This window comes from Seriola lalandi, unplaced genomic scaffold (genome assembly GCF_002814215.2).
Source record: "Seriola lalandi dorsalis isolate HSWRI2012SDOR001 ecotype SW California unplaced genomic scaffold, Sedor1 jcf7180002054182, whole genome shotgun sequence".
Lineage (NCBI taxonomy): Eukaryota > Metazoa > Chordata > Actinopteri > Carangiformes > Carangidae > Seriola > Seriola lalandi.
In genome coordinates, this window is record NW_019524735.1 from 205,256 (window position 1) to 217,431 (window position 12,176).

The following is a 12,176-nucleotide window of genomic DNA, read 5'->3' on the forward strand; positions in this document are numbered from 1 at the left end:
GTTGAGAATTGTCCTTTGATGCTCAAGTGGCTAAAGTGGTGCAGTTTTGCCCAACTGAGACGGCTAAGCCAGATCTGGTCATTTCTTTCCTCTACTGACTTGGAAAAGGTCAGACATGCTTTTATCTCTTCCAGAGTCGACTATAGCAATGCACTTTATTCTGGTACCAGCAGTCGAAACATCCAAAGACTGTAGTTGATACAAAACGCTGCTGCCAGGGCTGTTTACATGCAAGAGAAACAACTGCATGACACAAATCCTTGCTGCCCTTCACTGGCTTCCTGTGAGCTTTAGAATCGATCTTAAGATTTTACTGCTTCTTTTTAAAGCTTTGAATGGTCTGGGTCCTGCCTACATCTGCGATCTGCTAAGTCTCTATGAGCCTCATCGCTGCTTGAGATGCTCTGGCAATGATCTATTAATCGTTCCTAAATCCAAAGGTGTTTCTGCTGTCTGGGCCCCTCAGCTGTAGAACTCCCTGCCAGGAGATCTTAGGCAGGTAAACTCAGTGTCCTCCTTTAAATCTCTTCTTAAAACTCACTTTTTCTTAAATGATGTTATCTGTTGTAAATATCTAAATCATTTTATTTTTTCTACATCTCTAGTTCTGATTATTTAGTTTTTATTGTAAATTCTATTATAAAGCACTTTTATAACTTAGTTTTTGAAAGGTGTTATATTAATAAAATGTATTGCCGTTGTTTTTTGTTTTTGTTGTTGTTGTTATAACAGAGGTTTGCCCTCATTTTGACATTCTGAAGGCTTTACTTACCTTCCTCCGAAAAGCTGCATCCCCAGCAGAGCAAACACGACAATGAAGAGGAAGAGAAGAAACAGCAGGCTGATGATGGACTTCATGGAGCTCATGAGGGACACAACCAGGTTCCTGAGAGAGGCCCAGTACCTGACAGAAAGAAATCACACGCTTTTTGTGTCTTTTTCACCAGAGATTTGTAAAAAACATACATACTAATATAGTTCAACTCAGGCAAGTTTTAAAGTCCTTATTTTTGGGGCATTTTTGCCTTTATTCTAATAGTGCAGTGAGAGATAGACAGGAAAGTCAGGGAGAGAGAGAGGGGATGACATGCAGCAGAGGTCCGTGGGTTGGATTCAAACCCATGGCTGCTGTGGTTAATACTAAGCCTATGTAGTACGTGCGCTACCTTGTGAGCCACCGAGGCGCCACCAACTCAGGCCTACTTTATTTGAAATATCGTTGTCTCACTTACTTGGTGATCTTAAAAATTCTCAGAAGCCTCAGCGCCCTCAGTACGCTGATCCCAAATGACATGCCAGGCCTGAAGAAGCCCCAAACCACCTCAAAGATGCTGCCGACAATGACCTGCAAGACAAGTCAGACACATGCAACAAAAAAATTATGTTACACCTAAAATTCAAGCCTCTAGGAGTTTTACAAAACCTGGAAACCTTTCAGAATAAGAGAGGAAGGACCTCACCCCACAGTCGAAGCAGTTGAAAGATGAATGGAAATAGAGCCGGAAACCCAGACCATACATTTTCAAAAACATCTCAGCCAAAAACAGCCCCAGGAAAACAAACTCTGCATAGTCTGGAGATGATAAAACAAAAAAGCAATTAAGTCAAAGGCAGTGATGCGCCAAAAAAAACAAACAATGCATTTATCAGACATGACCTGAATGTTTTTTTTTTTAGTAGTATTAGTAAACCACAGAAGAAGGAAAAAAAACAAAAAAAACAGCACAACCATTCAAAAGGGAAACCCACAGAGGAAGATGGTCAGCCAGTCGGGCTGGTTGTGGTGGACGATGGCCACACAGACAGTGTTCAGAGCCACCAGACTGAGAACCATCAGGTAGAAAGTGTCTGTCTTCACCATGCGGCGGATGGAGATGCGTAACATGCGCTCTTTACGGCGCAGGTAGGCGGCGGGGCCACGGCGTCCACTGCGGAAGTTCATCCTCGATCGCGACATGCCTGAAAAGATAAGACAAGTTCAAACATAGGGACAGCAGGAGGTTAAGGAGATGGTAAAGCCAGTGTGAAATATACAGTATGTAAAGTTAGTTGTTCTTCACTCACTGGCAGTAGACATGTCTGTGTACTTCTCGTCCCCTGGTGCTCCTCTCCGCGCTCCGGTCTTCTTACTCGCTCTCTTTAGCACTAAAAATGATCAAGGTCACCAACTCTGTGAATTACTGAAGTTTGATAAATTAGAAATGGAAATGAAAACAACAAATAAACTGATAACTGCTGCCTTAGAGGACTTAAAACTGTCACTGATGGTTATTTGGCCAAGCCACTGGCAACAGTATTTAGTGTTCATAAGCAGTATATAATAATAATAATATAATTATTTAATAAATGATTTAATAGCACACTATAATAACATTGTAATCTTCATAGATACAATACAATACAAATACAAATACTGAACATTTATAAACACTTAAAATGCCCTTATAACAACCTTTTCATGTGTTATAAACCATTTGTAGGGGAACTATATTCAGTTTATTCACATTGTGAATCACAATCCAATGATTACAAGACACTGGTATAAATCAGACAAACAAAATTAACCAGACAGGTTAAGATAACACATACAAGAAGTCTAAAGAAAAACATGCGGTCATGACATTATATACACATCTATTTAATTTCAGGTGAAAATAATTGTGCACCAAGTAGCAGGAGAAAGAAAAGAAACTCTGCAACTCTAAAGAACATTTGTCCTCATCTCCCAGGCTCTGTTCAAGTAACTGGCTAACTTGTACATATATACACATGCAGTATGTACAACATCAAAGTGTGTGTAATGTAGTTGTGCATGTGGGAGTGTCACTGTCAAACAGTAAACACTCACAGGTTATATACAGAATCTCCATTTTTGTCTATACTGTGCTTGAAATGTTGACTAGAACTGGTGCATATTTAAAATGTCGGCACCAGTCAAACACAAGTATTTTCTGTTTTATAACCTCTAAAAGTTATTTTAGATACAGTTAAAAATAGCTGTATTAGATACAGGTGTTAGGTGTAGGTGTGATTACAAATCTAAAGTGTGTACACTCACCATCTAACGGCGATCTCCCTGAATTTTTATTCTCCTCAGCGAGCATTACCTCCTCTGTAATGCAATAAAACTGGAGGTTATACACATACTTATTTCATCAAAGCACAACTTAAATCATCAGACATTGAAATATACAGGGCTGAATTATTTAGGATGTCTGCAAGCAGTTACAGGAACTGAGGCCAAAGTGATGTAAACGTTGCTTTGAGAGGCCAGAATGACCTTCTTCAGAGAAAGAGCTCTCATTCTCTCTTACACTCTTGTAATCGTTCTCTCTCTCTCTCTCCCTTCCCACACTCTCCCACATACATGCACGCATAAATATGCACAGCAGCTCTCTCTCACATACACACACACATGCATGTAAACACACAAACACACAGAAATGCCCGTGTGCAGATATACATGCACACAAATTTAAGTCAGTGAGTCAGTATCACCTTTTTCTCACCCTCTACTTGCGTGGGAGACTAGCGATGTAGATTGCCATTACAGCACTGTGTGCGCGTGTGTGTGTGCGCAACCTAACTGAGATACTGTACTGTAGATCCAAATCTCTAACAAAGTCTGTAGCAGAGCAAAAAAAAAAAAAAGACTAAACCAGCTGGTATATCTTTGTATGATCATTTAGTACCTGTGCATCTTTATATTTGATGAATAGATACATTATGAGAGTGGTATCGATCTTCTCATCTAACTTTCTTTTGCACTTTCTTTTTTTTTTTTTTTTTACATAAACAGTGGGGTCCAAAACAAGGCTGAAACCACTTACCCAGAATGGGATTAGAGCAACTCTAAGCTCACACATTCACTCAACAGTCATTTTGCGTCCATGAAGAGCTGCATTTCTGATCCAAATATCATTGAGCAAGACTAAATCCTGCCTGCTCACTCACTCACTGCATGTCTCTATATAGCTGATTACCTTCATGTTGCTAAATAACAAGAAAAACGTCGACTGATATGAAGTTATTCTGCTGCCCAGTACCTGCCCTGTCTATCCAGGCTCGGTAGCCGTTCAGTTCTCTTTCCACCTGCTGCTGGCGGCGCAGCTTCATGAAGGCGCGCCGGTTCTCCACCCTCTCCCTCTCCTTGGCAAATTCTCTAAAGACAGAGGCATGAAAATAGCTCTCATAATCCATAGTACAGACAGAAATACCAGTATTATAAGCATAGGAAGAGTCTCACTCACCCAGACAAGACTCCCAACACCAGGTTCAGAACAAAGAATGACCCAATGATGATGAGAGGAATGAAGTACATCCAGTTCCATGTGGTACCCAAAGCGTCGTTGGTCTGAAATCCACAAACATTCATTTATTCATTCATAATAGTGATCAATTTTATGTTTCATTTGTTGACTGAACACTGGAGCTCACATTATAAAGAACGGCCGTCCATCCCTCCATGGTAATACACTGGAAGACGGTGAGCACAGCAAACAGGATGTTGTCGAACTGCGTGATGCCGTCATTGGGCCCGATCCAGGTGTCGTTGCAGTCGTACTTCTCTGGACACTTCCTCACTCCACATGCAAACGCCAACTCGGACGAGTCAACAGTTTCATTGTCTACAAAAAAGAAGCTGTAGTAATTTTTTTGGTCTGTTGTTGATGATGATGATGTTGTATGGGCAGGGTTTCATATTCATCTGCTCAAGTTTCTCCAACTCACCTTAAATCTAAATTTAAGAAAAATGACATAAGAGCATGATTTGTTCCATAACTAGTTGGTAAACCAAACGTGGTCCAGTTCAACTTTTGGAACAAATAATATATGCATATTCAGAGATTGTGATGTTTTCAATCTGAACAAAGTAGAGCGTTTTTTGTGAAGAGACGATAGCAGATGTGTCTGGAGGGGAATTTTAAACTTTGAATTTTGGGGGACCATTAGAGGATTCAGGGATGGATGAAATCATTCTTCCTGCTTGAAATGCTGTCAACCTATTCAGGTTTTATATCTCAGTACATCTTTCAGTTGTGCTGGGCGATGACAGTAAATGCTATTGTGTGGCGTGTGATTACAGAGTAGCTGTTGACTAATTAAGCAGTAGCTAAATCAGCCGGCAACAGCTTTAATAATACCTCTGAGCTCGCTGCTGCCGTAAGCTATGAAAGCCTCAGTTTCTCAGACAAAGATGTTAACACCCTCTGTCTGAGAACAATGCATAAGCCACACATGTGGTATACCTGTTGGCAAATCAGTCATAGTCAATCACACCTAATCCAAAAACAAAGCGTGACAATAATATTCCCCTAAAGCAGTATTGTGATAAAAGCAGGTGGATCTGAGGACAGACGGTGCCCACAAATGGCAAGGTGGTTACGCTGAATGATAATGGATGGATAGATAACAGTGTCGCAACATTTGTCTCCCTTCAAACTTGAGTGAGAACGACTTCTTCTTTTATTAGTCCAGTTTATTAGAGCAGGTTTTAAGACATGTATTACTAAAGAAGTAATATAGAATAACAAGAATACATGGTAAATGGGCAACCCTCTCTGCCTCAGAACAGAAAGAGACTGTTAAGGTGTGTGTGGATCGTACCGAGGATGTCGAAAGATGCCAGGCAGGTGTGGTGAAGCTTCCCGCTGTAGAACTCCAGACCGATGATGGCAAACATGAGGATGGCGAAGAACAACAAAAGGCCGATCTGAAGCAGCGGGATCATGGCCTTCATGATAGACTTCAGCACAATCTGCAGGCCTGAAAGAATTCACAAAGAGGGGGAAATCCCATTACAGAATTAGCTCCGAATAACGTAAGAATAACATCAACAACAGTCAAAGTGTCACAGTGTGTTTGTCAATATATTTAGTCACTTATGGCAGACAAGCAGCTTCTGAATATGGCAAATACATCGGTAGGTTTCAAAAGGTTTCCTGGGGGAAAAACAATATTAATGCTCAAATTGTTGGCTTCAAGTTCAAAGGGCCTAAAAATATGTGACACAAAAGAGCAAGCGATGATGATCCAGGTGGTTAACTGTGTATAGTCATTTTTGTGTATGAGCACAAGTTTTTGCATTTGTTTTGTATTTGTGTTTTAACAATGGCATAGCATTACTGACTCACACCATCTGAAACGAAAGCATTTGTGATGAGGATAACATCTGATAATAAGAGGATGAATGACGACTTGTTATGTGCGGTAATACACCAGTTTGACCTTGACAGTGCAGTATTAAAAAGGTCAGTAACTGACTCACTGGGGATCCCCGAGACGAGTTTGAGAGGTCTCAGCACTCGCACAGCCCTGAGGGTTCGAAGGTCGACTGGGATGTTCATGTGGGCACCAGCAGTGGCCAAGATCCTGATGGACAATACAAACAAACACAGAATATGGATATATAGTATAATGGATTCAGAGATATTTTTGATGGAAGGAATGTTAGACAGTTATTATTTGTCTAGTATTGTTTCTTAAGGCAGACGCATTAACCGCTATTACTTGTGATGGCCTGAAAAAGAAGAAGACCTTTGGGTTAAAATGGAGAAAATGCAACAGGGACAAATGAAAAAGAGGAAAAACATCCATTAGTAGCTAAATCTGGTGCAAGGCCTCGCTTTCCTATCTTGAGATTAATGTTTTTTGTTCACGGTGTGTGACAAATTTGACTACAAAAATAGGTAAAAGGCAACTGGATGTAACTCAAGGACAGTTTAGTCATTCATTTTAAAGGAAAAAGGCAACAGTGCAGCCAGTGAGCTACAGTATATATACAGTCTATTTAGTACACCAGACTTGTATGGTGAGAGACTAAGAATGCACACCACATACACCTGGCAGGCATCTCTACGCACATCTGCCCACGCACACATTGATGTCCCACCACCTACACACAAACACTGAAAAACAGCGTCGGGAGCAACCGACAGGCAAATCTCTTACCAACGTTCACCAGAAATCACATTTGAATGTCTCTTGTAGCAATGAGAGAAGCAGGTTTTATTTAGTTTTCGACTGAGGAAAGATAATGTTACAACAAATAATTCAAGTGCTGCCATAAAAACGGAACATTTTCCATTTAGGCTAAATTTTTCATCTCAATTCAATAACAGCCGAGTCAATTTGGTGGCCCATAAACACAAATGCGTTCACTGATGAGAGGATCAATACCCACTGCTAAGTTGCTATGTAATATTTTAAATGAGCTGTGAAAATGATCCTAGAAATCATAATTATTTTTCACATTTGTCCATCTCCCTCTCTCTGTCTCTCTCTCTCTCTCTCTCTCTCTATCTCACACACACACACACAGATACAAATATACAAACTCATAAAATCTTTGGACAGTGTTGGGAAGTGTGGGGGAGGGTATATGTGAGTGTATGTGTGTGTGTGTGTGCATGCGTGCGTGCGTGTGTGTGAGCAGGGGGTAGAAAGCACATGGCAGAAACTCAAGTGTAAGCCCACGCAGAATCTCTCCTGAAAGCAGTGGGAGGGAGAGAGGCCGAGTGAGCAAGTGAATGAGTGAGGCCATGTTACCGCTAATGCAGATAAACCTGAAAAAAAAAAAAAAAAAAACAAGTGGTAAAAGCTCACAGCCCAAAACACCATGCTCTGAAACTGTTCCTAAAAGTTTACCAACAATACTGAATGCTCCAATATGTGCAGGACAACTGAGTGAGCATCTGTTTGCTGCTGTTACAGTAAATCTAAAAACTGGATCACATTACATGACTTTACACACTTTCATGATTGAAATGTGTCCACAATGAAGGAGCTAACATTTTCAAATTTGAGCTGGTTTGGTCCCTGCTGGTTTTCCATCTTACTTCCATACTTTGACCAGTATGATAATGAAACAGGTTATTAGACTGCAGTTTGTGTGGTGTTAAAAAGGACTTAAAAAGGCTCCAGCACATAATTATAGGTGTATTTATAAGCACACCAATAATTACGTCACCAAGAATTACTGCCTTGCCTCCGCCAACCAGTAAAATTTCATGAAATATGGTCACAATCTCCCCTTCCTGAGTTAGTGTTGAATAATTGCCAGAGGTGTTTTTGCATAACATTATGATGTCACACTGAAGATGACCATTGACTGTTTAGATATAAAATGTCATCACTTCATACATCCTATTAGACAATTGTGTCATAATTAGTATATTAGTTATGGCTAAAAACATATTTTGTGAGGTGACTTTGAATCAATTCATCCAACTTAACATTTGCACCAAATTTTATCAAATTCCCTCAAGGCATTCCTGAGATATTGCATTCACAAAAATGCGATGGGCGGGCGTACAGATGGACGTACAGACGGACAACCCAAAAACACAATGCCTCCGGCCATGGTTGTCGCCCGCACCGAGGCATTCAAAAAATAAAAACATCAGAGAGAATCATAATCAGGTTGAAAATGGATAAAAATGTAACAAATTTACATACCTACTTTACATTACATGACAGTGTTTCAAATTACTGTGGCATTTAATATATACACCTCAGTCTAGGTTTATTCCTGTGCTTTGATTATGTGCATGTGTGAAGAGCGTTGTTCCTACACACAATCAGCAGCACAGCCAGCAGTGGCGTAATATCAAATCAAATGTGGCACTAATGAGGATACCAACCAATCACCGTTACCAAGTGCGGTTAGTAGCAATAAACGGGTTTTCGTTTGAGTGAGTGAGTGAGTGAGTGAGTGAGTGAGTGTCAGACAAAGAGATGACACAGCGAGAGACACCGAGACGGAGCAGGAGCACAGGAGTGGGAGTCTGTGGAAATAGCCTTCAAACCAAACACACTGAACAAAGGCAGGCAACAGCACAGCTCCTTCAAGGCTGCACATTGTGCACAACAATTCAGTGGAGGCTCCCTCAAAATTAAAGCAAATATTGTGTCTGCTTTTGCTAGCTTATGAATCATCCGTTCACACACACAGAGGTCATTCTCTTTTTGTTCTTTCTGTTTTTCCTGCAGAAAAATTCACTGAAACAATCAGTACTCATGCAAACCAGCATGTTTTCAGTCTTTTTACAGTCTACCTCAAATGCTGGATGCACCAATTTGCACCTATTAGGCAAGTTTATAGACAATCAATAGGCTGACAAATCTACTGAGGCTTTTTGGCATGAAGTCCTCCTATGTGCATGTATGACAGCAGCTCTCCTTCTCTTTATAGAGGACACATCATGTGATCACCAATCAGCTGAAAATATTTGCACCTGTACACCTTAGGTCCCACACAAATACTAGTCTAAAGGTGATGAGGATGATTGCTTTTCACATATAAAAACAGTGTCACGATCTCTGTTTTTTTGATAGTCTGAATAGTGTTGTCTTCGTCTTTTAAGATTTCAAATATTTATTATTCTGTTTGGGTTGTTTTCTACTGTGAATTTAAGAAAATAGTTAGCTAAATAATTGACAAACTTGACCAATTCATCTTCACAGCCTGTATAACAAACAAATATGCCATCAATCTTTTTATAGTTTGACTTTGGATAGGAAAAGATTATGGTCATTGTTATAGATTACATATAGTCTTTTTGGTACAAGATATTTTTAGATGGACTTCAAAATTGAGTGCAATGAACAAGACCAGCCCTCAACTGGCTTAAATCATATTTACAGATCTTCTACAGAACATTTTTGTTGCTATTGTAGAAGCCAGGCCAAGACTTCATATGGGGTTCCACAGGGTTCAAATCTAGTTTTATTTAATCTCTCTGAACAAGGAATCCCGGCATAACACATTCTGACCTAAACTTTTTTATGACTTTAAAATATAACAAGAGTAAGAGAAAAGTTCAAAATGACAACAAAGTTATAAAGTGTTTACTGAATGGAAATTTATACTTGACAAAATTAAATCAATTGATAGCACATAAACTAGTTCTTATCATTCCCACAACACCCGTATTCCAAGGTAATCTCCCTTCACCCTCCAGTTTTTTTGTTTCTCTCTCGTAATTTGCATGGCCCTCAACTATAAATAATCATCATATACGGATCCATATGTTTTGCATGTTTGTCTGACGTTATCCAAGTTGCCAGATTGTGTATGAAACATAAGCTCAACACACAATCCACACAAATACAATATCAACCCATCTGTTACAACAACCTGGCAACCCACAACCCGATTCAAGTGGTGTGCGCAGCTTAACAAAACTTGTTAATTTTATATTAATGTAATGTTCATCTAATGATTAATGTTAACATTAATTGACATGTGATGGAATTTAAATAAAAAATTTAAATGAATGTTATGTGTTTATTATGCATGTATGTTAGGTATATAAATTATTTATTCACTTTAAACCCCCACCGTGAAAAATTTTTAAATTGTACCCCAACGAGTTAAGGCCATTATAATCTATCATTAGTAACTCTTATTTCGTTTATACGTCATTTGCATTTATAAGTTAAGATCGTCTCTAAATCTGTATAGGTAACCTACATGTTCATATTTTGTTTTATTCAATCTTTTGAAATTTATTTTGAGTTCCTTTTAAATTTAAAAAATTTTGGTTGTTTAAGTCGTTTTTAAGTCACTATATTGTCCTTGTTTATCCTGAATTATGCCAGCACCCTGTTTCAAAGGAGTGAAACTTCCCTTTAATAAAGATTTCATAATGGCACGTAGGAAAATGTAACATCTTGTAGTAAAAATACTGATATCATTACATTAGCAGAGCTATAAATAAAGTAACAGGACAATAAAACACATGGGATAGCTGCACACACGTCACTCTTCTGATTCAACTCTGCAACAATCCAGCCACCAGTTAATGTTCATAGTGAGAGGCTAATCTCTTCCTCGTTGGCTCTTTAAGTGAAGCACTGTTGCACAGTTTTGTACCAAACTGGCTCTGGAGAGCATGAATTCATTACATGCACAGAATGCAGCCTCTCCCACACACCTCCACCTACATTCACTAAGAACACCACCAAAAACTACAGTAATCAGCAGCATCACGTTGCTCACATTTCAACACAGCTCTGCATATGGTAATGGGCAGCTGAATCAACATCAACATAATGCATCAAGAAATTAATGTCTTTGAATTAAATTGGGAAAAACATAACAGCAACATTAATGATGGTTTGGTGAATTGGGATTACAAAAAAAAGGAATTTATTCACTATTAGTCATAGAATAAATGGCTGGGTGTATGTTTTCCCAAAGAAAACCCACCTGGGACTGTGGGCTATTGTTTATTCAGTTCAATTAAACGAGCAAAATTAGAGCTGAGACCACTGCAGCCGTCCTTTAAAACTCCAGGCACAATACACACAGTGTTGAAGAGATCTTGAAGTTTTACTCTTAATTTCTGAAATAGTTTTGGGAGTTATCAACATGGTTGGAAACACTTGACAATTTGCATTTTCAAAGTGACTCAAAGTTTTCATTTTACAGATGTGCAGTGGGACTTGTCCTTACTGGTGGGGCAACATGCACCTGTGTCACATACAGGTAGATATAAATGCAAGTAACAAGCACAAGTAGCACTGTAACACACACGGACACACAAAGTTGGATTAAGAAATGGGCAAAGCTGGCAAATGCTCTGAGAACCCAAACCTCCAGGATTAATTGCTCTAGCTTCCAGTTTGTGTGTTAAGTGTAACTACCAGCTAGTTTCAAACTAGTGATTTACTAAATTAAGATGGCACCACAAAACTTAAGAAATGTCTTAGCTAAACACTTTAGCAATGTATTAATCAGTTGATAGGAAATATCTGTTCAATCAAAAGCAAGCAGCTAAATGTAACAAATAGCCTCCAAAAATAGTCTTCACATGGTGTCAAATAATATATTAAACTTAAATGCCAGTGACCTTGTTTGATTTATATATGGGCACATTTGGAAAAATATGTGTGTTTCAGTGGTATTTGAATGAGTGGGAAATACCTGTTCATACTAACATGATCATTCGGCCTGACATTGTTAGCTTAACGTTTTGTAATTTGAGGTATGTTGTGTTAATTTGCGAAATGTATTTTAAAAAACATCCTTTTTGATGATGTACAAGGTTGGATGTGTTTACTATATCCCATAAACTGTTTTACACTTCACTGTAAACACTTCATACTCTGTTTTAGCAAGCTAATGTTAGCTTTGTCGGTTGGCTAGCTGAGTTAGCTATGCAAGAGTTACA

General features: G+C 39.0%; 1 protein-coding gene across 1 annotated transcript in view; it reads right to left on the bottom strand.

Moving 5' to 3' along the window:
- LOC111653282 (voltage-dependent R-type calcium channel subunit alpha-1E-like) overlaps positions 1 to 12,176 on the bottom strand; it is a 51,143-nt gene that overhangs the window by 23,685 nt on the left and 15,282 nt on the right. Inside the window, exons 5-15 of the mRNA XM_023403799.2 lie at positions 6,269 to 6,372; positions 5,608 to 5,766; positions 4,438 to 4,628; positions 4,251 to 4,354; positions 4,047 to 4,162; positions 3,059 to 3,112; positions 2,065 to 2,145; positions 1,750 to 1,959; positions 1,461 to 1,573; positions 1,233 to 1,345; positions 773 to 904 (exon numbers count right to left, since the gene is read on the bottom strand). Coding sequence (XP_023259567.2) covers positions 773 to 904; positions 1,233 to 1,345; positions 1,461 to 1,573; positions 1,750 to 1,959; positions 2,065 to 2,145; positions 3,059 to 3,112; positions 4,047 to 4,162; positions 4,251 to 4,354; positions 4,438 to 4,628; positions 5,608 to 5,766; positions 6,269 to 6,372 — 1,377 coding nt within the window. The remainder of the gene's footprint in view (positions 1 to 772; positions 905 to 1,232; positions 1,346 to 1,460; positions 1,574 to 1,749; positions 1,960 to 2,064; positions 2,146 to 3,058; positions 3,113 to 4,046; positions 4,163 to 4,250; positions 4,355 to 4,437; positions 4,629 to 5,607; positions 5,767 to 6,268; positions 6,373 to 12,176) is intronic.